Below are 21,774 nucleotides of genomic sequence, written 5' to 3'. Positions count from 1 at the left end.
TACGAAGCTTTTTCTCCCAGAGAGCCAGGGCAGAGATTCCTCCTGGACCCTGTTGAAAGGCTACATTATCAGGAAAGGATGCCAGTCCAAGCTTGCAGTGGCCAGCTCTTTCTTAGAAATGACAAGGCCAAATCAGTGGGAAGTCTGGAATTCCTCGGGCTGAGCAGCGCTGCCGGGCAGAGCCAGGCTCCAAAACAAACAGGCTGGGGCGGGGGTCAGGGAGGCTCCGGGTCTTGGGGTCCACCTGCCTGTCCGCAGTGTGGTCCCAGACACCATGGCCTGAGGCCTGCTGCCTGTACTCTGTGTCCCAGGCTATATCTGTGGGTTCACATGTGCCCAGATGTAAGAAAACAGAAGCTTCTAATTATGTTAGGAATGTTTCATGTCCATTTCCCACAGTCCTGGGCTGTGCAGCAGTGGGAGTCCAGCTAGGCAGAAGGTGGCCCCCAGGCTGCATGTTACCCGGACTTCCTGAAGTGGTGCAGCCGCCTTGGGCCACAATAGCACACCGTGGCCCTCCTCCAGTACAAGGTGCAATGACAGTGGTGCCCTGCTCATGATAAACTAGGAAACTTGCAACAGAAACATCAGGACAGCGCTGATGCTCAGTGCCACTAACTTCAGCATGCTTCATCAACAAATCCCAAGGCATGAAGTCTGGATGTTGGAAGAGATCCTAGTGGTCACACAGATTGTCCTAGAAATTGACCAATGCTTCTGATAGAGCAGGTCTGCTTTATAAATCCGTATACCCACATGTAGGCAATGCTATGGGCGAACACACTTCATGTGTGTCTCCCTTGCTTTCTGTTTTTTTTTTTTTTTGACAGAGTCTTACTCTGTCATCCAGGCTGGAGGGCAGTGGAGCGATCTCGACTCACTGCAAACTTCGCCTTTGGGTTCAAGTGATTCTTCTGCCTCAGCCTCCGAAGTAGCTGGGATTACAGGCATGTACTGCCACGCCAGGTTGATTTTTGTGTTTTTAGTAGAGACAGGGTTTCACCACGTTGGCCAGGCTGGTCTTGAACTCTGGACCTCCAGTGATCCTCCCACCCTAGCCTCCCAAAGTGCTGGGATTACAGGTGTGAGTCACCGCACCCAGCCAGCTTTCTCATTTTAACACCTACCAGAACAACAAAGACGGCATTTATGTGACCACATCTTTTACAGCCTGTCTCACTACCCACTGCTCATGGACCATCAGCCTCACCTCGCCTTGCTTTTTCTGGTTTTGTGTTTTATATGTGGTCTCTTCGATCTTCATGGCTCTGAGTCTGCACTTTTCCAGCCACCTGCTCAAGATGGGCTTGGTGGCACCTGCTGTGTATCCCAGACAGCCCTGGCCAGTCCTGGGCCACCTCCCAATTCCTTTGGCCAACCGGAGCTCAGGTGGCTAGAGGCCGGGAGATAGGAAGGGTCTCAGTGAACATTCAGGAGTGTGAATGTGGCTACTTGGCTAGGCCTACAGTACCCAGATATTTGGCCAAACATTAGCTTGATGTTGCTGGCAAAGAGATGAGATGAACATTTAAATCAGTAGACTTTGAGTGAAACCGACTACAGGCCATGCCATGGGTGAGCCTTGTCCAATCAGTTGAGGGCCTTCACGAAAAGCAGGAAAAGGGACTGCTGTCTCCGTCTGCCTTTGGACGTGAGCTGCAACACCAGCTCTTCCCTGGGTCTCTAACCTGCTGGCTCGCCCTGCAATTTTTTTTTTTTTTTTTTTTTTTGAGATGGAGTTTTGCTCTTGTTGCCCAGGCTGGAGTGCAGTGGCATGATCTCGGCTCACTGCGACCTCTGCCTCCTGGGTTCAAGTGATTCTCCTGCCTCGGCCTCCCGAGTAGCTGGGATTACATGCATGCACCACCACGCCTGGCTAATTTTTTGTATTTGTAGTAGAGACAGGGTTTCACCATGTTGGTCAGGCTGGTCTTGAACTCCTGACCTCAGGTGGTGACCCACCTGCCTCAGCCTCCCAAAGTACTGGGATTACAGGCATGAGCCACCATGCTCGACCTGCAATTTTAGATTTGTGGTCCCCACAATTGCATGAAACAGGCTAAATCCTTAAAACAAATTAATCTTTCTCTCTGTCTCTTTCTCATCACTTCGGCTTGTTTATCAATGAATGTGGAGGTGGATGCTCAGAACCACTGATCTGGAGGAATGAGCTCTGGCCAGCGCTGCCCTGGAATGGGGCCTGGGTTCCCGTCCTGACCCTGGATGTTCCCCACACTGTGGCCATCAGGCGGGAGCCTGTTGGGGCCTGAGCACACACCACAGAGAGACTGGCCATCCTCAGTGAAAGGGGCAGGAACCATCTGCCAAGAGGCCAGCTGCCTTCCACGGGGGAGCTTTGAAAAGAGCCCTCTCCTGTTCAGAGTGATCTGTTCTGGGGCTAAGGAAGGTGTCTGTGATTGCCACAGCCTCCCTCGCCCTGCGTGGCCCTGAAGAAGTCAGAAGAGCAAGTATGGAGTAAGAGATGATGCTCTCGGGGTGTCAGGGATGTGTGGAGACCACAGCTTCCAGAGCGATGCCGCTGATGAGGCAGGCACCCCCACCCTGGAGGAATGACTCCGCTTTCCGCCAGCTCTCTGCTGAATCTGCGTTCTCCTTAGCCCAGGCAATTGTACATAAAAGAGACAAGTACATCATTAATGGAGGCAAGCGGAGAGTTTCAGCGATGCTTGGGTCAAGGGCGTTAGTTTTCATCCTTTTCCAGGGTTTGACTTCTTAGGGGGTTTAAAATGTACTGTCAAAATGATAAGGCGCCGGGAAAAGTCAACTCTGAATGATGGCATTCATGGATAGGCTCACAGGCTATGACATCTTGTGATGAGACATGGGCTGATAACTCTGAAGCCTTTGTCTCTAGCTTGACCTCTTCCTGGACTCCTGATTCATTCAGCAGAGTGCCCACCATGGCTTTCCATCAAGACGGCTCCCAGCACGTCTGGTACAGCGTGCCCCAGGCTGAACTCACTCCTCCAAGCCTGCACCCAGCACAATCATTGCCCCTGTCCCTTAAGCTGAAAACCTGGGAATAATCCTAGACCCTTCTCTTCCTCACCTCACCCTGCCACTGCTCTGCCCAATGCCCATGGCTTCTCAGCCCCTGACAGTCACTCACAGTCCTCCCTGCCCCGCCCCATCCCTGCCATGCTGCCTGGGCACTGGCCACTATCACCCTCCTCTGGCCCAGCCCCCTTCCCACCTCTAGGCCACACCTTCTGGCCACACTCCCACCCCCCATCTTCTGCCAGACTGGGTTTTCTAGAATCAAACCTGAGCACCCCATCTAAGAGATGTTAGGGACCCCAATGCCCAAAGGGCAAGGTACAAATTCCTTGGGAGAGTCATAAATTAATGGCAACCTGGATGTATCACAGATGTGTCAGGTGTCACCCTTCTTCCTTGTCACGTGTATTATCTCACGTAACCCCTGGAAAAGACCTGTGGGGTCTGTATTATTCTTATTCATGATCCGACTTAACAGGGGCAGCCCAAAGGGCTTGGAGCTCATCCACATGGTAATAATGAGTGCTGACGCCAGGACCCTGCCCTGCCTGCTAGTTCCTGCCTTCCCTCCCAGTCTCATCTCCTGCGTCCTCCGTCCTCTCCTTCTCTGGAATACCGAGTGCTCATGACCACGAACGCACGTGCAGTATTAAGCTCCTGTGTTGTAGGCGCAGGTGCCCGTCCTCCTGGAATCCCCTCCTCTTCCTGCTGGTCTGGGGGAAGGCTTCTTATGGTGCGCATTCAGCATGGGCACCACCTCCCGCTGAGCCCACTGTGCCCTCTCCCAGCCTCCTCGGGAAAAATGACCTCTCTCTACCTTGTTTTTTCCAAAATGTTTGGTGAAGGAGACGGCAGGTGTGAGCGGGCCTTTTTCCTGCCTTCTACATAGCAAGTATGGATGGTAAAACCCACTAGGCTCACAGCTCCCTTTTTTACTGAGGTCATTTTTCTTCTCTGTAAGATAATCTCAAAAGTCTTACAGCTTTAAAAGCCTATTATTTATCAAGTAAGAAAACCTTCAGTATCTTTATCATCACATACTTTGACTATTGTCTAAAGTGACTTAAACAAAATCAAGATGATACACATCACGACTGTTCACTTCGTCAGATCATTCTTTCCTTCTCCCCCAACTCCCTCCTTTCTTCCCCTTTTCTTCTCCTTCCAGTGCGATGGTGAAGAGAATTCACTTTGCATTCAGACAGTTCTGGATGGAATCCTGGCTTTGCTATTAGCTAGCTGTGTAGTCTGGGCTAAGTTAATTTATCTTTTTCTTTTTTTGAGATGGAGTGTGGCTCTACCGCCCAGGTTGGGGTACAATGGTGCCATCTTGGCTCACTGCAATCTTCCCCTCCTGGGTTCAAGTAATTCCCATGCCTCAGTCTCTCGAGTAGCTGGGACTACAGGCAGACACCTGTAGTGTAGTGGTTTTTTGTATTTTTAGTAGAAATGGGGTTTCACCATGTTGGCCAGCCTGGTCTCAAACTCCTGACCTCAAGTGACCCACCCGCCTTGGCCTCCCAAAGTGCTGGGATTACAGATGTGAACCACCATGCCCGGCTATCTCTCTATTTATCTCTGAAGTGAATATAAAACTTCACAGGTTATTATAAAGGAAAGAAAGAAGATAATACATTAGAGCAATTAGCCTGGTGTCTAGAATATAATAGAGACTCAGTAAATGACAGGTGTTATACACTGAAATACTGTGAAATGGGGTCACGACACTGTCTGTGAGCAGGTCCCCTTTAGAAGGCTGACCAGCCAACGAGACCCTGGGGGAAATGCTACAGAGGTTGGTGTGGGACAAAGAAGGAAGGTTTTCCAGAGTGATTTTTAGGGGGATTTTCTCCTGACCTCAAGGTTCTGTCCATTTATTTTCATTATCTTTGGTATTTTACAACTCTTGACATTCGTTTACAATGGAGGCTCATGATGCTTACATAGCAATTGCTACAGGCTGGGCATGGTGGCTCAGGCCTGTAACCCCAGCACTTTGGGAGGCCAAGGTGGGTGGATCACCTGAGGTCAGGAGTTTGAGACCACCCTGGCCAACATGATGAAACCATGTCTCTACTAAAAATATAAAACAATTAGCTGGGCATGGTGGTGGGTGCCTGTTAATCACAGCTACTTGGGAGCTGAAGCAGGAGAATCCCTTGAACCCAGGAGGTGGCTGCTGCTGTGAGCTGAGATTGCGCCACTGCGCTCCAGCCTGAGCAACAGAAACTCCATCTCAAAAACTAAACCAAAACAAACAAAACAATTGCTACAATAAACTAAGCATTTCTGATGGGCCAGAGAGTTTCTGTGCTAAACCCTCTACATCACCTGAGGTCAGGAGTTTGAGACCAGCCTGGCATTAACTCCGTTATTTCTTATGTCGATAATCTGCAGGTTAGATATTGTTATTCTTGTTTTAACAATGAGGAAACTGAGGCTCAAAAAGTCAAGGTAGCCTCACAGCCACTGCTGAAAATGTGCAGAATGCCATCAGCTATCAATTAGTCCCTCTAGAGCTGATGAAAACACAGATTTGAAAAGCATCTTAAAAGGAAAAAATATGTAACTTCAATTCATGTAACTACTGAGTAATAAACTCAAGGAATAAAACTCCGATCCTAATGCCTCATTGGGCGATGACCTCCAACATATCTGTAAAGTGCAGAAGCAGTGATCTTTGCTTACTGACATGATTTGGCTGTGTCCCCACCCAAATCTCATCTTGAATTCCCACGTGTTGTGGGAGGGACTTGGTGGGAGGGACCTGGTGGGAGGTAATTGAATCATGCCGGCAAGTCTTTCTCGTGCTGTTCTTGTGAGCGTGAGTAAGTCTCTCACAAGATCTGATGGTTTTATAAAGAGGAGTTCCCCTGCACAAGCTCTCTCTCTTTGCCTGCTGCCATCCATATAAGATATGACTTGCTCCTCCCTCCTTGCCTTCCACCATGATTCTGAGGCCTCCCCAGCCACATGGAACTGTGAGTCCAATGAAACCTCCTTCTTTTGTAAATTGCCCAGTCTCAGGTACATCTTTTTTTTTTTAAATTTTTTGAGACGGAGTTCCACTCTTGGTGCCCAAGCTGGAGCGCAATGGTGCAATCTCCGCTCACTGCAACCTCTGCCTCCCTGGTTCAAGTGACTCTCCTGCCTCAGCCGCCCCAGCAGCTGGGATTACAGGTGCATGTCACCATGTCTGGCTAATTTTTTGTATTTTTAGTAGAAACAGGGTTTCAGCATGCTAGCCAGGCTGGTCTCAAACTTCTGACCTCAAGTAATCCACCTGTCTCAGCCTCCCAAAGTGCTGGGATTATAGGCGTGAGCCACGACGCCTAACCTCAAGTATGTCTTTATCAGCAGCGTGAAAAGGGACTAATATACATACTAACTTCTCATGAGTGCTTCCAGAAGCTGTGTCCTGAGGGCGTAAGAGTTCAAATGTTGCCTTGGGGAGAGGAGGAAAGTCACTGGCCAGAATGAGATGAAATTCATAATAATCCTGTGTGGATTTCATAAACGAGAACAGCCAACAGGAAATTCTGCGCCCCTCCCCTCTGGGTGGCATTAAATGGCACGGTCTGCCGAGTGGGTGCTTTTCCTTACCATGGGTGCCGAGCTGCCTGCTCACACGTGTATCTTTTATTCGGGTCCTTCTCCATCAGGTTCCGAATGAAGTCTTTTGCTGTTCAAAAAGAAGCACAAGGGAAGGAATCACTTTGCAGCTTGAGATGTGACAGTATCATCCCACCAGGTCTTCAGGAAGAGCGTGTGTAACAAGAAAAAGATGAGATCAGCCCTGCTGTACCTTGGACACAAAGGCACCAGCATGTGGGGAAAGGAAAGCCAGGGCTTGGCACTCCAGGGTGACCCAGTTGTGAGGAGGCAGCCTGGGACCCTGACTGCCAGCTCCAAGGCCCTTATTTCCAGTGGTTAGTGATACGCAGGCTGAGAGAAGAGAGGAAATACCTTGGTAATCATGTGCCTCTAATGAGTCCACCCTGCCTTGGAGAACTGTCTTGGTGACATCATCTCCATGTGTTATACGTGGCTGATTCGATTAAACCTGCTGAGCACCTGCTCAGCCCCCCAGGTCCTGGGCTAGGCTCTGTGAACACCAAGTCCCCAGAAAGCATATGTGTGGTACTCTGGCTACTACAAACCCTGGAGCAGGAAACTGTGATGCAGGGAGTTGTGCCCTCCTTGGGGACGTGGGGAGTGCCTGGCAGCCCAGGACAGGGCATGGCCCAGAAGCGGGACCCTGGGGAAGAGAGGGGCCGGTGGCAGAACTGAAGACATTATGGTCAGGTCCAAAATCTGCTGCACTGCACAGCGTGGCCCCTCATCGTCCACAGGACTGGGCTTCTGGAGGAAGGCCATGCTCTTCTGAGCTCAGAAGGAACATATTTCCCATGCGGCTCTTTCCTGCAAGCCTTGTAGAACTATACTCTGGGCCCACGTTTTCAGAGACTGAAGATGAAACCAAGCCATATCCACGTAGGAGGAAATAACATAAATAATAAAATGCTCTCTTTGAATAGAGACTATAACACATCGTCCCATTCATGATTTCAATTCATCCTTCTGCCACACTCTATGGCAGATGGAATATTATTACCAGCCTCATTGTACCAGTGAGGAAACTGAGGCTCAGAGAGATTTCATTAATTTCTAGAGGCCTTGATTTTGGTCTTTATCCGCAAGGAAAGAACAGTGAATTTCCCTAGAACGTTTCAGTGTGGCATTTCAAATCCCAGCTCTGCCACTTACTAGCTGTATGATTTTGGTCAAGTTATTTCACCTTCCGGGGCCTCGGTTTCCTCATCTGTCAAAAGGGGATAATAGTAGTACCTGCCTGACAGGCTGTCCTGAGGACTGAGTGAGTCAGCACACAAACAGTGCTAACTTGTGTGGAACACACCGTCAGAGCTCAATAAATGCTTGCTACTATTGGTTTACTCCTGGAGCACCCAGAACTCCATGGCTAGGAGAGGTGGATGAGTGGGTCCCCATCTCTCAGCATTGCTTGAGCCAGATGCCCCAACCTTGTCCTCTTTCTTTGCAAGTCAAACCCAAATATGTAGCTAGTGAAGCTTCCTGAGAGCTGCTATGAACTGTGCACCGTGAGTGTGTTAATCCCCCACAGTTCATATGCTGAAATCCCAAACTATGTGATGGTATTTGGAGACTGGACCTTTCAGGGGTAATTAGCTTATGAGGGTGGAGCCCTCATGAATGAGATTAGTGCCCTTAACAAAGAGACTTGAGAGAGCCTCTTGTCCCTTTTGCCATGTGAGGATATGGTAAGAAGGACACAGTAAGACGACAGCAGTCTATGAACCAGAAAGTGGGTCCTCACCAGATACTCAATGTGCTGGTGACTTGATCTTGGACTTCCCAGCCTCCAGAGCTGCGAGAAATAACTGTTTGCTGTTTAACCCACCCAGTCTATGGTATCTTGTTATAGCAGCCAACCAAGACAGGACCCTCAGGACAGTTCTGAGCCCCCCCGGGTCCCCTGGGTCTATCAGGGTCACATGGCCTGGGTATAAGTGTCACGGGGTGGCCCACTGGGAGCTGCCTGTGGGAGACCTACCAGAGTCGGAGATGTCATCCCAATAGGGAGAGTCGAACTCATATTCCGCCTTGAGGATCTGCTCAAAGAGTTTGGAGTCATTTTCATCATAAAAAGGAGGGTAGCCACACAGCCTAGAAGATAAAACGGAGTAAATGCTGGAACACCTGCATATCCACTGTGGTGACTTTACACTTGGCCCAGAAGGAAGAGACATTATCAACTGAGTTAAGAAACTCTGGCAAGGCGTGGTGGCTCATGCCTGTAATCCCAGCACTTTGGGAGGCCAAGGCAGGCAGATCACTTGAGGTCAGGAGTTTGAGATCAGCTTGGCCAACATGGTGAAACCTTGTCTCTGCTAAAAACTAAAAAAATTAAGGCCGGGCGCGGAGGCTCACGCCTGTAATCCCAGCACTTTGGGAGGCCGAGGCGGGTGGATCACAAGGTCAAGAGATCGAGACCATCCTGGTCAACATGGTGAAACCCCGTCTCTACTAAAAATACAAAAAATTAGCTGGGCACGGTGGTGTGTGCCTGTAATCCCAGCTACTCAGGAGGCTGAGGCAGGAGAATTGCCCGAATCCAGGAGGTGGAGGTTGCGGTGAGCCGAGATCGCACCATTGCACTCCAGCCTGGGTAACAAGAGTGAAACTCCGTCTCAAAAAAATAAAAATAAAAATAAAAATAAAATAAAAATAAATATTAGCTTGGTGTGTTAGCAGGCGTCTGTAAGTCCAGCTACTTGGGAGACTGAGGTGGGAGAATTCTTAAGCCTGAGAGGTGGAGGTTGCAGAGAGCCAAGATTGTGCTACTGCACTCCAGTCTGGGTGACAGAGTGAGACTCTGTCTTAAAAAAAAAGAAAAAGAAAGAAAGAAGGAAAAATAAAATCTGTACTGTGTATGTAGCAAATATAATCTCAGCCAAGGAACCACACATTCCACAGATATAGGTGGCACAGAAGTAAAACTGCGATTTAATAAATAGCCAAAAGGGTCAACTCAGGTAATGGTCAAAGGTAAATACAACTACTGAAGTCCCCTTAACTCTGCACAGCATGAACCACAGAATCCCACGCATTCTAAAAACCTACCAGAGAGCCTTCTGCACATAAACATTACTGATCTTACTGTAATATTGTCCCTAACAGAGGGTGAGCTGATGGCAAAAACAAACAAAATATATGTTTCATATCCATTTCAGGGCCCTTCCACATTCATTTTATTTCAGAAATCATCAGAGGAAGAAAATGGAATTCTGTGACCTTGAGTATCACGTTGCCACAAGACCTGCACATTATCACACTTATAACCTGCCTCCTCAGGCTACCAAGCCCAAACTGGGGACAGGGAGGTTTGTAGTTTTGGCCATTGACATGTAGTAAGTATCAGCAGGGCTAACACAGGTCGTAAGACTGCAATATCATAATACCATCCATTTTTCCACAGAACCATTTCAAGGTTGATTTTTAACAGGTCATATTGATGCTGGTTCAAGTGACTTATAATTGAGAGTTCAGGCGGAACAAGAGTCATCTGACACACATAATGGGAGTGGCAATCCTGATTAACTAGAGCCACTACAATCCATCCCACCAAATCATGGATTCTCATTCCAGTTCTGCAATCAGTTGCAATGCCACCTTTACCATGGATGCTTTTTTTGGACCAAAATTTCCTTCCCTGAAAACACACAGGGCTGGCCTAGAAAATTCCTAATATTTTTTCCAGCTTTAAGATGCTGGCTTAAACACTCTGGAAAGGACCTAGAACACGCATGTGGAGGCAGGGGCAGGAGTTAGTGGAGAATGGATGGCCAGCAAGAGGTGCGCCTAAGGCTGCAGCTGTAAGTGACCGCAGGGCAGGGAAAGGAAGGTGATGTTTGATTCCAGAAGACCAGGGGACAAGCCGCATGGTGGAGAACTGGCTTCTCTGGCTGCAACAACCCAGAGGGTGGCAGCCACGTGGGAGTTATTTATTTATTTATTTTTTCTTTCTTGAGACAGAATCTCCCTCTGTTGCCCAGGCTGGAGTGCAATGGCGTGATCTCAGCTCACTGCCACCTCCACCTCCCAGGTTCAAGTGATTCTCCTGCCTCAACCTCCTGAGTAGCTGGGATTACTGGTGCCTGCCAGCATGCTGGGCTAATTTTTGTATTTTTAGTAGAGATGGAGTTTCACCATGTTGGCCAGGCTGGTCTTGAACTCCTGACCTCAGGTGATCCACCTGCCTCAGCCTCCCAAAGTGCTGGGATTACAGGTGTGAGCCACTGCGCCCAGCCCATGGTGGGAGTTTTGACTGAAACAAGCCCTGAATTGTATCACATAGACCAACATTGTTTAATACACAGCCATAGCCTAGAGACCAGTCTAATGAGAAGAAATTAACAAGAATCAACAGACTGCAGGACTGCCAGGGATTAGGCTGTCAGCAAACAGGAAATGCAATAAAGGTTAGAAACGCCACCTTGGTACCGCTGTTCCTCAGCTGTTCCACCCATGGGACACATATCACCAGCCACCGCTGTGCAGGGGAGTGCCTAATGACAGTTTCAAGGCTGTGAGACATTCTGTGGGCCCATAAGAATCAAAATCGTCTGTCCCTACAAGGTTGCTGTGGGGACTAAGAGCCTGGAAAATTTCATTTTTAAAGATGTGCTGCTTTTGGTGAAATGAACAAGAGCCAGGGCTTCCGAAACCACCAGGCACATACTTCACTGCCCACGGAAACCCTGGAGCCGCGAGACGGGTCTGCCCATTCCTCCCATAATGAGGATTCGGGCAAAATAAAATGTGCAATTAGGAAACCCAGAAACAGCAAAATGTTAGCTTGTCTTGGAAAAAAACTAAATTCTAGATATGTGAGGATTTTTGTTTATTTACAACCGCGTGTGTTTTACTTTAGGGTTTGGCTTTCTTTTCAAGGAAAAAATGCTTTAAGAAAATTCCGAGAAAGATTTATTCTCCGGTGCCAATTTTTAAAATGTATATTCCAGTTTTTTCTGGTCTTAGCTCTTTTTTGTTTCTGTTTTTTTTTTTTTTTTTTTTAACAGAATATTGTGTTCATGTGGCTGTACTGAGGACAGGGGAAAGGAAATGGATCGTGGATTGAGTTTGGAGCCCAAGTAAGTTAAAATCAGGAAAAAAGACTGAAACATAAGGATTGTAAAATAACAGCAGGGCAAATAGAAGTTACAAATTCTTACTTAGATCTAGAAATTTCAGGCTGGGTGCAGTGGCTCATACCTGCAATCCCAGCACTTTGGGAGGCTGAGGCGGGTAGATCATGAGGTCAGGAGTTCGAGACCAACCTGGCCAACATGATGAAATCCCATCTCTACTAAAATTACAAAAAGTTAGCTGGGCGTGGTGGCATGTGCCTGTAGTCCCAGCTACTCAGGAGGCTGAGGCAGGAGAATTGCTTGAACCCAGGAGGTAGAGGTTGTAGTGAGCTGAGATCACACCACTGCACTCCAGCTTGGGCAACAAGAGCGAAACTCCATCTCAAAAAAAAAGATACAGGGCCGGGCGCAGTGGCTCACGCCTATAATCCCAGCACTTTGGGAGGCCGAGGTGGGTGGATCACGAGATTAAGAGATCAAGACCATCCTGGTCAACATGGTGAAACCCCACCTTTACTAAAAATGCAAATGTTAGCTAAGCGTGGTGGCATTCGCCTGTAGTCCCAGCTACTCGGGAGGCTGAGGCAGAAGAACTGCTTGAACCCAGGAGGCGGAGGTTGCAGTGAGCCGAGATCGCACCATTGCACTCCAGCCTGGGTAACAAGAGCGAAACTCCATCTCAAAAAAAAAGATACAGAAATTTCAGAGAGCTCCCTGGCCAAGCTAAGTGACAACCTTGGGCTGTAACTTCAGTGACCGTGGGGCTGCCCATTCACACTGGTAATCCCTCTGTTATTTACTAATGTTCCAGAAGTGCGGCTTCTTTTACATTTCAAATCCTTTAAATAATCTACAAATTATATCACCAAGGGTCCTCAAAGGCACCGACAAACTTCCTGATTCAGAACAACACTTGCATCTGCAACTGTCACACCCAGTCAAGGCAACTCACCTTCAAAGCATTCTTCATTGCCTCCATCCCAGCCTCAGGTCTACCTTCTAGAAAGAACTCTTCCACCTTACACTCTTAGCTGTTGCCTTTCTCCCTGCTACCCTCAGCCCCTTGGGTCTACAGGTGCTCAAGCTCAGCCGCCACGAAGCCCAGAGTCGCGGGTGCTATTCCTTCTGGTTCCCACACCCCCCTTTTCGTGTACAGTCCTCACACAACCCCCATTTTAAAGGCAAAGAAACTAACATGCAGCAAGATCAGGACTCGAGCCGATTCTGTCTGATTTTAGGCCTGGGTTCTTAACTATTTTGCTTATGCACTAAAGGGAAAGGGACTCAAGAATTGAACTTTGTGCTTCAATCAGACTTTGCATTCTTTCTGTTGGGGGGGGTTGGTTTGCCCTATCTGCCTCTGCATTGACAAGTGGAACCCTCTGATGTCTGATGGGACTGTGCCTCTCTAGCCCCATCTTCCACAGGCAGGGTCTTACAAATAAGGATGCTTGGGCTGGGTGTGGTGGCTCATGCTTTTAATCCCAGCACTTTGGCAGGCCAAGGTGAGTAGATCACCCAAGGTCAGGAGTTCAAGACCAGCCCGGCCAACATAGTGAAACCCCGTATCTACTAAAAATACAAAAATTAGCCGGGCATGATGCTGGGTGCCTATAATCTCAGCTACATGCGAGGCTGAGGCAGGAGAATCACTTGAACCTGGGGGACAGAGGTTGCAGTGAGCCGAGATCACGCCACTACACTCCAGCCTGGGTGACAGAGTGAGATTCCATCTTAAAAAATAAAAAAGCGGTAGTAGGGGAGCAGCAGCCACAGCCACGTTGGACACCAGGTGGTGACCATTATACTTTATTTTGTGATAAGGACACTTAACATGTGATCCACCTTCTTAAAATATTTTTCTTTTAAATGAGACATCGTCTTTCCCTGTCATCAAGGCTGGAGTACAGGGGTGTAATCTTGGCTCAGTGCCTCCTCCGATCTCCCAGACTCAAGTGATCCTCCTGCCTCAGCATCCCAAGAAGCTGGGACTATAGGTGCATGCCAACACATCCAGCTAATTGTTTTACTTTTGTAGAGGCAGGGTTTTCATGTTGCCTAGGGTGGTCTCAAACTCCTGGGCTCAAGCAATCCACCTGCCTCTTTCTCCCACAGTGCTGAGATTATAGGTGTGAGCCACTGTGCCTGGCATTAACACAATTTTAAGTGTACACTATAGTACTGTTGACTATAGGTACAATGTGGCATGGGAGATCTCTCAAACACATTTATCCTGCTTCACTGCAACTGTACGTCCAGTGACTAGTAACTCCCCACGCCCCTCCCTCCAGTCCCTGGCAGCCACAATTTCTACTCTTTCACTCTAGGACTTAGACTATTTTAGGTACTTTGTATAAGAGGAATCACGCAGTATCTGTCTTTCTGTGCCTCGCTTATTTCACTTAGCACTTTGTTAGTGTCCTTGAGGTTCACCCGTGTTGTCACGTGTTGCAGAATTCCCTCTTTTTTTTGAGACAGAGTCTTGCTCTGTCCCAGGCTGGATGGAGTGCAATGGCGGGATCTTGGCTCACTGCAACCTCCACCTCCTGGGTTCAAGCAATTCTCCTGCCTCAGCCTCCCAAGTAGCTGGGACCACAGGCGCACACCCCCACGCTGAGCTAATTTTTGTATTTTTAGTAGAGACGGGGTTTCACCATGTTGGCCAGGATGGTCTTGATCTCTTGCCCTCATGATCTGTCCATCTCAGCCTGCCAAAGTGCTGGGATTACAGGTGTGAGCCACCACACCCAACCCCATATGGATTTTATAGCATTTCACGGTCTTTTTTTGTTTTTTGTTTTTGAGGAGTTTCACTCTTGTTGCCCAGGCTGGAGTGCAGTAGTGCAATCTCGGCTCACTGCAACCTCTGCCTCCTGGCTTCAAGCGATTCTCCCCTCCCAGGCTCCAGAGTAGCTGGGATTACAGGCACCTGTCACTATACCTGGCATTTTTTGTATTTTTAGTAGAGACGAGGTTTCACCATGTTGGCCAGGCTGGTCTCAAACTCTTGACCTCAGGTGATCCACCCGTCTTGGCCTCCCAAAGTGCTGGTGTGAGCCACCACGCCCAGTCACGGTCTTCATTCTTATTTGGCCGACATACACATACTCACTTGGTGCCTCAGGCATACTGAGCACTCGTTCATTTGTAAAGTATTTGCTTTGCAGCTACTACGTACCAGATACTGAGTTTGATACTGGAAATGCAATGCTAAGTTAAGAACCACTTTCTGCCTTCCAGAGCTCAGAGTGGTTGAGAAAGGCATATACAGAGATAACGACACAGGCGACAGTAAGAACAGACATCTGAAGAGGCCATTCTGGGTGTACAAGGGTGTGCAAGCCAGGCAGCTGTGAGGGAGTGAGGGAGGTAGATGCCTTTGCTGTCTCAGGGGATGAGCAGGAGTTTCACGGGAGAAATGGAGACTGCCAGAAGGAGTGGCTGCCCAGGAATAAGAGCACAGGGCTTAAAAGAGCAGTTGATTGGAGCACGTTAGAGCAGCTCTCTGTGCAGCACAGCATGTGAGTTGGTGCACAGCAAGAGCTGAGGCGGACAGAGGCAAGGCCTGGGAGGGCTGCGTGCCCCACCCTCAGGTGGGTGGTCTATCCTGTAGGTGGAAGGAAGCCCCTGAGAGGTGTAGACAGAGGGGCCATAGGAACAACTGGCTTTGCAGCTGAGAGGTGGTGGGTTTGAAGCAGGAAGACAAGTCGGCAGCTTGCCGCAGCCAGAAGAGACAGGAGCGACAGACGGTTCAGACCGAACTGCGCAGATCTGGTGTATGACGGTGTCAACAGCGAAGACCAGGAGGCCTCAAAGTTCCCCAGCATGGACTAGAGATGGCGCCCACTGCCTGAAGAATGCAGGACAAGGAGCAGGTGGCTGGGGGGCCTGGCTGTGCCAACCACAGCACCTGGTGATTCCAGTTCCCTCTTCAGTGGGCACTGCCTGCTCATAGAGGCCACTCTGGGCAGTTCCTTGCAGGTGGGTGAGTAGGAGAGAGGCAGCTACACTCCCCAGGGCAGCCCCATCCCTGGTAATTAGCTCTGATCATGACACTGGATCTTGCCTAGGTGTGGACCGAAGACTAAAAGAAAGCAGGGAAGAGGGCAGAGCACAGGCCAGGAGGAGAGACCTCTACTCAGTGGCGAGGCTGTGAGGGAACTCACGCTCGCGGCTGCCACCGTGTTGGGCCTTCCAGTCCATTCCATACGAAGCTGTGCGGCAAATCCCTTTTCCTTAAAGCAGCTGAAGAGAATCTGTTCCATGCAACCAGAACAGCCAACATCCCACAAAGGAGAGACGAGTGATCCCTTCCAGTGAGCTGGACCAGGTACTTGTGAGGGGTTCAGGTGAAGGCAGCCAGCAGGCAGCTGGAGCTGGAGGCCTGGCACCAGGGACAGGTGTGTCCTGGGGTACTGGGACACAGCTATCAGCACATGCATGAAAGCCAGGAGAGCAGATCAGATCACTCAGTGGGATTCTGTAGACACAGCCAAGGGGGCGCACACAGGCCCTCCACAGACCTGATCGGGCCCATGATGTGTCTGGCCAGCAGCGATTTCAAACAGATGTGACTTTGAGTGGCCAGAGACGGGTGCTGATTTCGCCAGAGCACCCCGGCTCCCAAAGTGCCCGTGGCTTGGCATATTCAAGCATGTTTGTACGCAGATGGGAACAGACTCAGATTCCCTGGAAGCCTAACATGGCTGGCTGCGTGAGAACAGCTAGTTTATCCACTTCTTTGTGTGTGCCAGCGAGCCCCCAGCATGGAAAAAAAATCACATAGCTGATCACCCATTACGTTATCTCCCTGGCCCTCCGCCTGCTCAGTTGGTAACTTTGAGTCAAGGGTCAAGGATGGAGCTCGGGAGAAGGCCACTTTGACAGGTGGGAGGAGCCTCAACTCTGTTAGGCTCTGCTGTGCTGCCGAGATGCAAAAGGGGTGTGAGCCCTGCCAGCCAGGGCCCAGAAGCGGATGCTCCAGGGCAAGTGGATTCCTCCTCCACAGCTACAGCAGGAAGGCAGGAGAGAGTGAGCAGCTTCACAGGTAATCATGGCAGGCTCCTGGGAGGAGGTGTGACCTGCATCTACAGCAGTGATTCAGGCTAGGAAGCTTGTATTAATAAAAGTGAGGGCTGGGCACAGTGGCTCACGCCTATAATCCCAGCACTCTGGGAGGCCAAGGTGGGCGGATCATGAGGTCAGGAGATCAAGACAATCCTGAGCAACATGGTGAAACTCCATCTCTACTAAAAATACAAAAATAATTAGCTGGGTATGGTGGCGAGTGCCTGTAAACCCAGCTATTTGGGAGGCTGAGACAGGAGAATTGCTTGAACCCAGGAGGCAGATATTGCAGTGAGCTGAGATTGAGCCATTGCACTCCAGCCTGGTGACAAAGCGATACTGTCTCAAAAAAACGAATGAATGAATAAATCCACCTGTCAGGGAGTTATCTGTCCTCTGGCTGTCACCAAAGACTGACGGAGCACTGACCAGGTCCCAGGCATGGAGGAGATGGTCAGAGTCCCTATTCTCACGTCATTTACATTCTAGTTGGGGGTCAGAGGGCAGACCCCAACACTAACCTTCAAAATAAACAGGCAGTATAAAAACAGCCAGGAGAGCTAGTTTAAAGCTGGTCAGGGGAAGCCCGGCATCCTCACCGAGAATACTCCTTTCTACACGCAGTTCTCTGTGCCCAGGGTTGTTCTTCGCCTGCTGTGCACCGATGCGACCTGCTTGCCTGCAAAGCCCTGCACATGCGGTCCATGCTCAGTGATGTCGTTCTCGATCCCCCCTGGCCAGGGCAGGCCCCAGCTGGATATTCTCCAAGTTTCCTAGACACCATCGTCAGCCACGCATGTTGGCTTCTATCTGTCTATGTCCCATTGTCTTCTCTTATAAAGTCTGAGCCCTCTAAGGGTGATGATGTCTCATTCCTTTTCGTAACCCAGGTCCCAGACCCGTATACATCATGTGCTCAGGAAAAGGTGGCTGGATGCATGAGTCGTTAAATGCCTGTGTTTCAAGGACAGCCATCCCCCACCCTACTTGGTCCCTCTTCAAACAGGTCTCATTATTCACACTCCAGCCCACCTCCCTCTTGGGTCCTCTCAAGAAAAGTAGAGGACCAGTGTACCTGGTCCTCAAGTACCTGTACTCAAGAAAAGTACAGGCGCAGTGTCTCATGCCTGTAATCCCAGCACTTTGGGAGGCTGAGGTGAGTGGATCACTTGAGGATGGGAGTTCGAGACCCCAGGCCTGACCAACGTGGTCAAACCCTGTCTTTACTAAAAATACAAAATTAGCTGAGCATGGTAGCGGGTGCCTGTAATCCCAGCTACTTGGGAGGCTGAGGCAGTAGAATCACTTGAACCCAGGAGGCGGAGGTTGCAGTGAGACGAGATCACACCACTGTCTTCCAGCCTGGGTGACAAGAGTAAAACCTCGTCTCAAAAAAAAAAAAAAAAAAGAGAAAGAAATGTAAAGATATTATGGTTTATTATCATGATTATAACGTCTACCATCCCACCTTGATTATAAGTCCCTGAAGGACACAGACTGTGCCATGTCTAGTATTTTGTATCTTTTTTTTTCTTTTGAGACAGGGTTTAACTTTGTTGTTTAGGCTGGGAATGCTGCACCATGATCATAGCTCACTGCAGCCTTGAACTCCCCAGGCTCATGCAATCCTCCTGCCTCGACTTCCTGAGTACTGGGAATCACAGGCATGTACCACACACCTGGATAAGTTTTTGGTACACACAGGGTCTTGGTGTATTGCCCAGGCTGGTCCTGGGATTGCAGGCATGAGCCATCACACCTAGTCTGTATCTTTCATTAGCACTACATTCTATCTATCTATCCATCTGTTTATGGAGTCTTGCTCTGTTGCCCAGGCTGGAGTGCAGTGGCGTGATCTCAGTTCACTGCAATCTCTGCCTCTTTGGTTCAAGCAATTCTCCCACCTCAGCCTCCCAGGTTCAAATGATTCTCCCGCCTCAGCCTTCCAAGTAGCTGGATTTCAGGCATCCATCCACCACCACACCCGGTTAATGTTTGTATTTTCAGTAGAGACAGGGTTACCATATTGACCAGGCTAGTCTCGAACTCCTGACCTCAGGTGATCTGCCTGCCTCTGCCTCCAAAAGTGCTGGGATTACAGGTGTGAGCCACCGTGCCTGGCCTCAATACTATTTAATGAATATTTGTTGATTAATTATTCTTTGATGACCAATAAATACTTTATTTGAAATATTTATACTTCTGTGGGTGTGCTGGGGTTTCATTGTGTTGGCTAGGCTGGTCTCAAACTCCTGACCTCCAGTGATCCACCCACCTCAGCCTCTCAAAGTGTTGGGATTACAGGTGTGAGCCACCATATGTGGCCAATTCTACAGATACAGACAGGGCGCTGGTGTTGTGTAAAATGCCGATCAGGAAGCAGTGAATAAGACAGACCCGGGTCTTGCCCATCAAGGTTCCACAGTCCAGCCTTACTTAAATGAGACAGTAGTATGTTTATTTTTCAACAGTAGAGAAATCATTTACAGTGAATGTGTCCTGAAAACATGAATAACCACAGCTACCAAGTACTGAGTTGTCACCGTGCCAGACACTGGGTCATGCAATTTACATATATTATTGCCTCATTTAATGCATACTTCGGAGCTAACATTTTGAATCTTCAATTTCCAGATGAGGAAGTAAATGCATGAAAGATGAGGCTACTTGCTTACATCTAAGGGACAGCACAGAATTTTACTCTATTTGTCCCACTCCAGATCCAGGTCTATTCACCTTTAGGACATCCATCCCCGTGTGCCACTGCAAAGATGGGGAAATATCATCCCTGCATGTTCTCTTTCTAAACCTGCCTCTGCACTCAGAGTGTCATGATTTTTGCACACCATATGTTTGGAAACAGAGCCAGAGACCAGGCCATGTGACCTGTCAAAGAAATGAAGAACAAGCCAAGCGTGGTGGCTCATGCCTGTCATCCAGCAGTTTGGGAGGCCGAGGTGGGCAGATCATGAGGTCAGGAGTTCGAGACCAGTCTGGTCAACATGGTGAAACCCCGCCTCTCCTAACAATACAAACAATTAGCCAGATGTGGTGGTGGGCACCTGCAATCCCAGCTACTTGGGAGGTTGCGGCAGGAGAACTGCTTGAACCCAGGAGGTGGAGATTGCAGTGAGCCGAGATCACACTTGGGTGACAGAGCAAGGCTCTGTCTCAAAAAAAAAAAGAAAAAGATAAAGAAAGAAACAAAGAACAGCCCAGAGGTCTTGTAGTTCCAAAATCAACGCCGAATGTTCTACTCCGTCTGCATTCCTGAAGACAGATGGGAGGAGAATGGGCAGCATCACGATGGCCCTGTCTGTGGAGAGAGGAACTGGAAAAAATGGGGCTGTGTCTATGTTGAGCAAATCCCAACAGAACGGTGTAAGATAAGGCTTTTTCAGCGCTACGCTCCCATGCAAAGCTGCAAGAGCATGCAAAGGTGAAGTCCGCTCTGGCAAGACTGTGCAGAGCTCTGCCAGGGGGGCAAGAGCACAGGGGTTCCTGGCTGACCAGGGAAATTGGGAAATAAAGTTATTAGATATGAGTGAATTTTCTAAACACCTGTGAAAATGCTGAGACCTATTTTAAGATATTTTATGAAAAAATATTTGAGCACAACAGTCCACACTGATAACTGAATACTCATCAGTTAATGGCAACCCAGAACTCTCTGTTTCAGTCCTACTGGGAGAAAAGGCCATGGAGAATAGAAGTGATTTCTTCAAGAAAAAAGGGTGACACTGACTTTGCTTTCAGAGAGGGTGTGTGGAAGGTCTTCCTCAGGCAGGGAGCCAGAGGAAAGGAGAAACAGGTGCAGAGCCTGCCTCCAGCAGGAACTGTGAGTGACTGGGGAAGCTACTTACCCTCTCCGAGTTGAGTTTATTCTGTGAATGGGGATAACAACACCCATTTTATATAAATATTGGAATATATGTCATTTATTCTATATGCTAATATGTATGACACATAAGACATACATAGATATACAGACAGGTGATGGATAGATATGGATAGGTGATAGATCGATAGAGATAGATGATAATGATAATGAAGACAGAGATAGTAAGATAGATGAAAGGATGGATGAATAGATAGATAATAGATAGATCAAAGGATGGATGAATGGATGGATAGATAGATAATAGAAGGATGATGGATAGACAGATGACAAAGCTGAATGGATGGATGGGTAGATGGATGCATGGGTGAATGGATGGATGGATGGATGGATAGACAGATAGATAGATGATAGACAGAAAGATGGATGGATGGATACTAGAGATGTAACATCTGAAAGTCCCCGTGACATGGTGATCATTAAGTGGTGGTTCCCACCATTATCCCCCTCTTCTCCTTTTCATCCCAACTCCATCTACTCCTTCTCAGTTCCTCCAGCTGAAAGACGCTGAAGTGGAGGGGCAGCTGCCCAGCAACAGGAAGAGCAATGTTGAGGGGGAGAGAAGAGCAGTTTTGAGCCCTGAGGACTAGCCCAGTGTCCCACACTCTACCTGTGAAAATGAGGCGACATATTTTACATTTTTGGGCAAAGTCTCAGAACCACCCACTATCAACTGTACACCCTGACCTAACCTTCTAAGCTGCTAGAGAAGGGACGGAGGGAGACGCCGCCTCTGGTCATTACTCTGGGCCCTGTGTTCCAAACATGCTAACAGAATGACTCAAACTGCTTTAGAAGTTTGATCTTTGTGTATTAGTATTTCCAAGCACTTAGCCAAGGAACCCGCAATTCTAAGAACAGCTCAAGCTTTCCTGAGAACACTTGCTTAAAGCCATATTTGTTAAGGAAGAATATTTTTTATTCTTCCTTATGGCAGTTACGTCAAGGTGCCATAAAAATGACGAAAACAACAAACCTCCATGTATATTACACACTAGGCAAGCTTCAAGGCCAATCGAGGCCCAGTGGGGGTCTGAAAAACCCGAGCAAAATCAATCAACTCTGAGTATCGCTGCTTTCCATGTGTAGTGCCCACTAGAT

General features: G+C 48.6%; 1 protein-coding gene across 5 annotated transcripts in view; it reads right to left on the bottom strand.

Moving 5' to 3' along the window:
- CAMK1D (calcium/calmodulin dependent protein kinase ID) overlaps positions 1-21,774 on the bottom strand; it is a 456,826-nt gene that overhangs the window by 11,717 nt on the left and 423,335 nt on the right. For all 5 annotated transcript variants that reach the window (XM_054258458.2, XM_054258451.2, XM_054258455.2 and 2 more), the window contains 2 exons: positions 8,612-8,724; positions 6,622-6,700 (listed from right to left, as the gene is read on the bottom strand). In XM_054258458.2, the coding sequence (XP_054114433.1) occupies positions 6,622-6,700; positions 8,612-8,724 (192 nt within the window). The remainder of the gene's footprint in view (positions 1-6,621; positions 6,701-8,611; positions 8,725-21,774) is intronic.

Source organism: Callithrix jacchus, chromosome 7 (assembly GCF_049354715.1).
Source record: "Callithrix jacchus isolate 240 chromosome 7, calJac240_pri, whole genome shotgun sequence".
In the NCBI taxonomy this organism is placed as follows: Eukaryota; Metazoa; Chordata; class Mammalia; order Primates; family Cebidae; genus Callithrix; species Callithrix jacchus.
The sequence above is the reverse complement of the archived record's forward strand: the minus strand, read 5'-3'. Positions and strand labels throughout refer to the sequence as shown.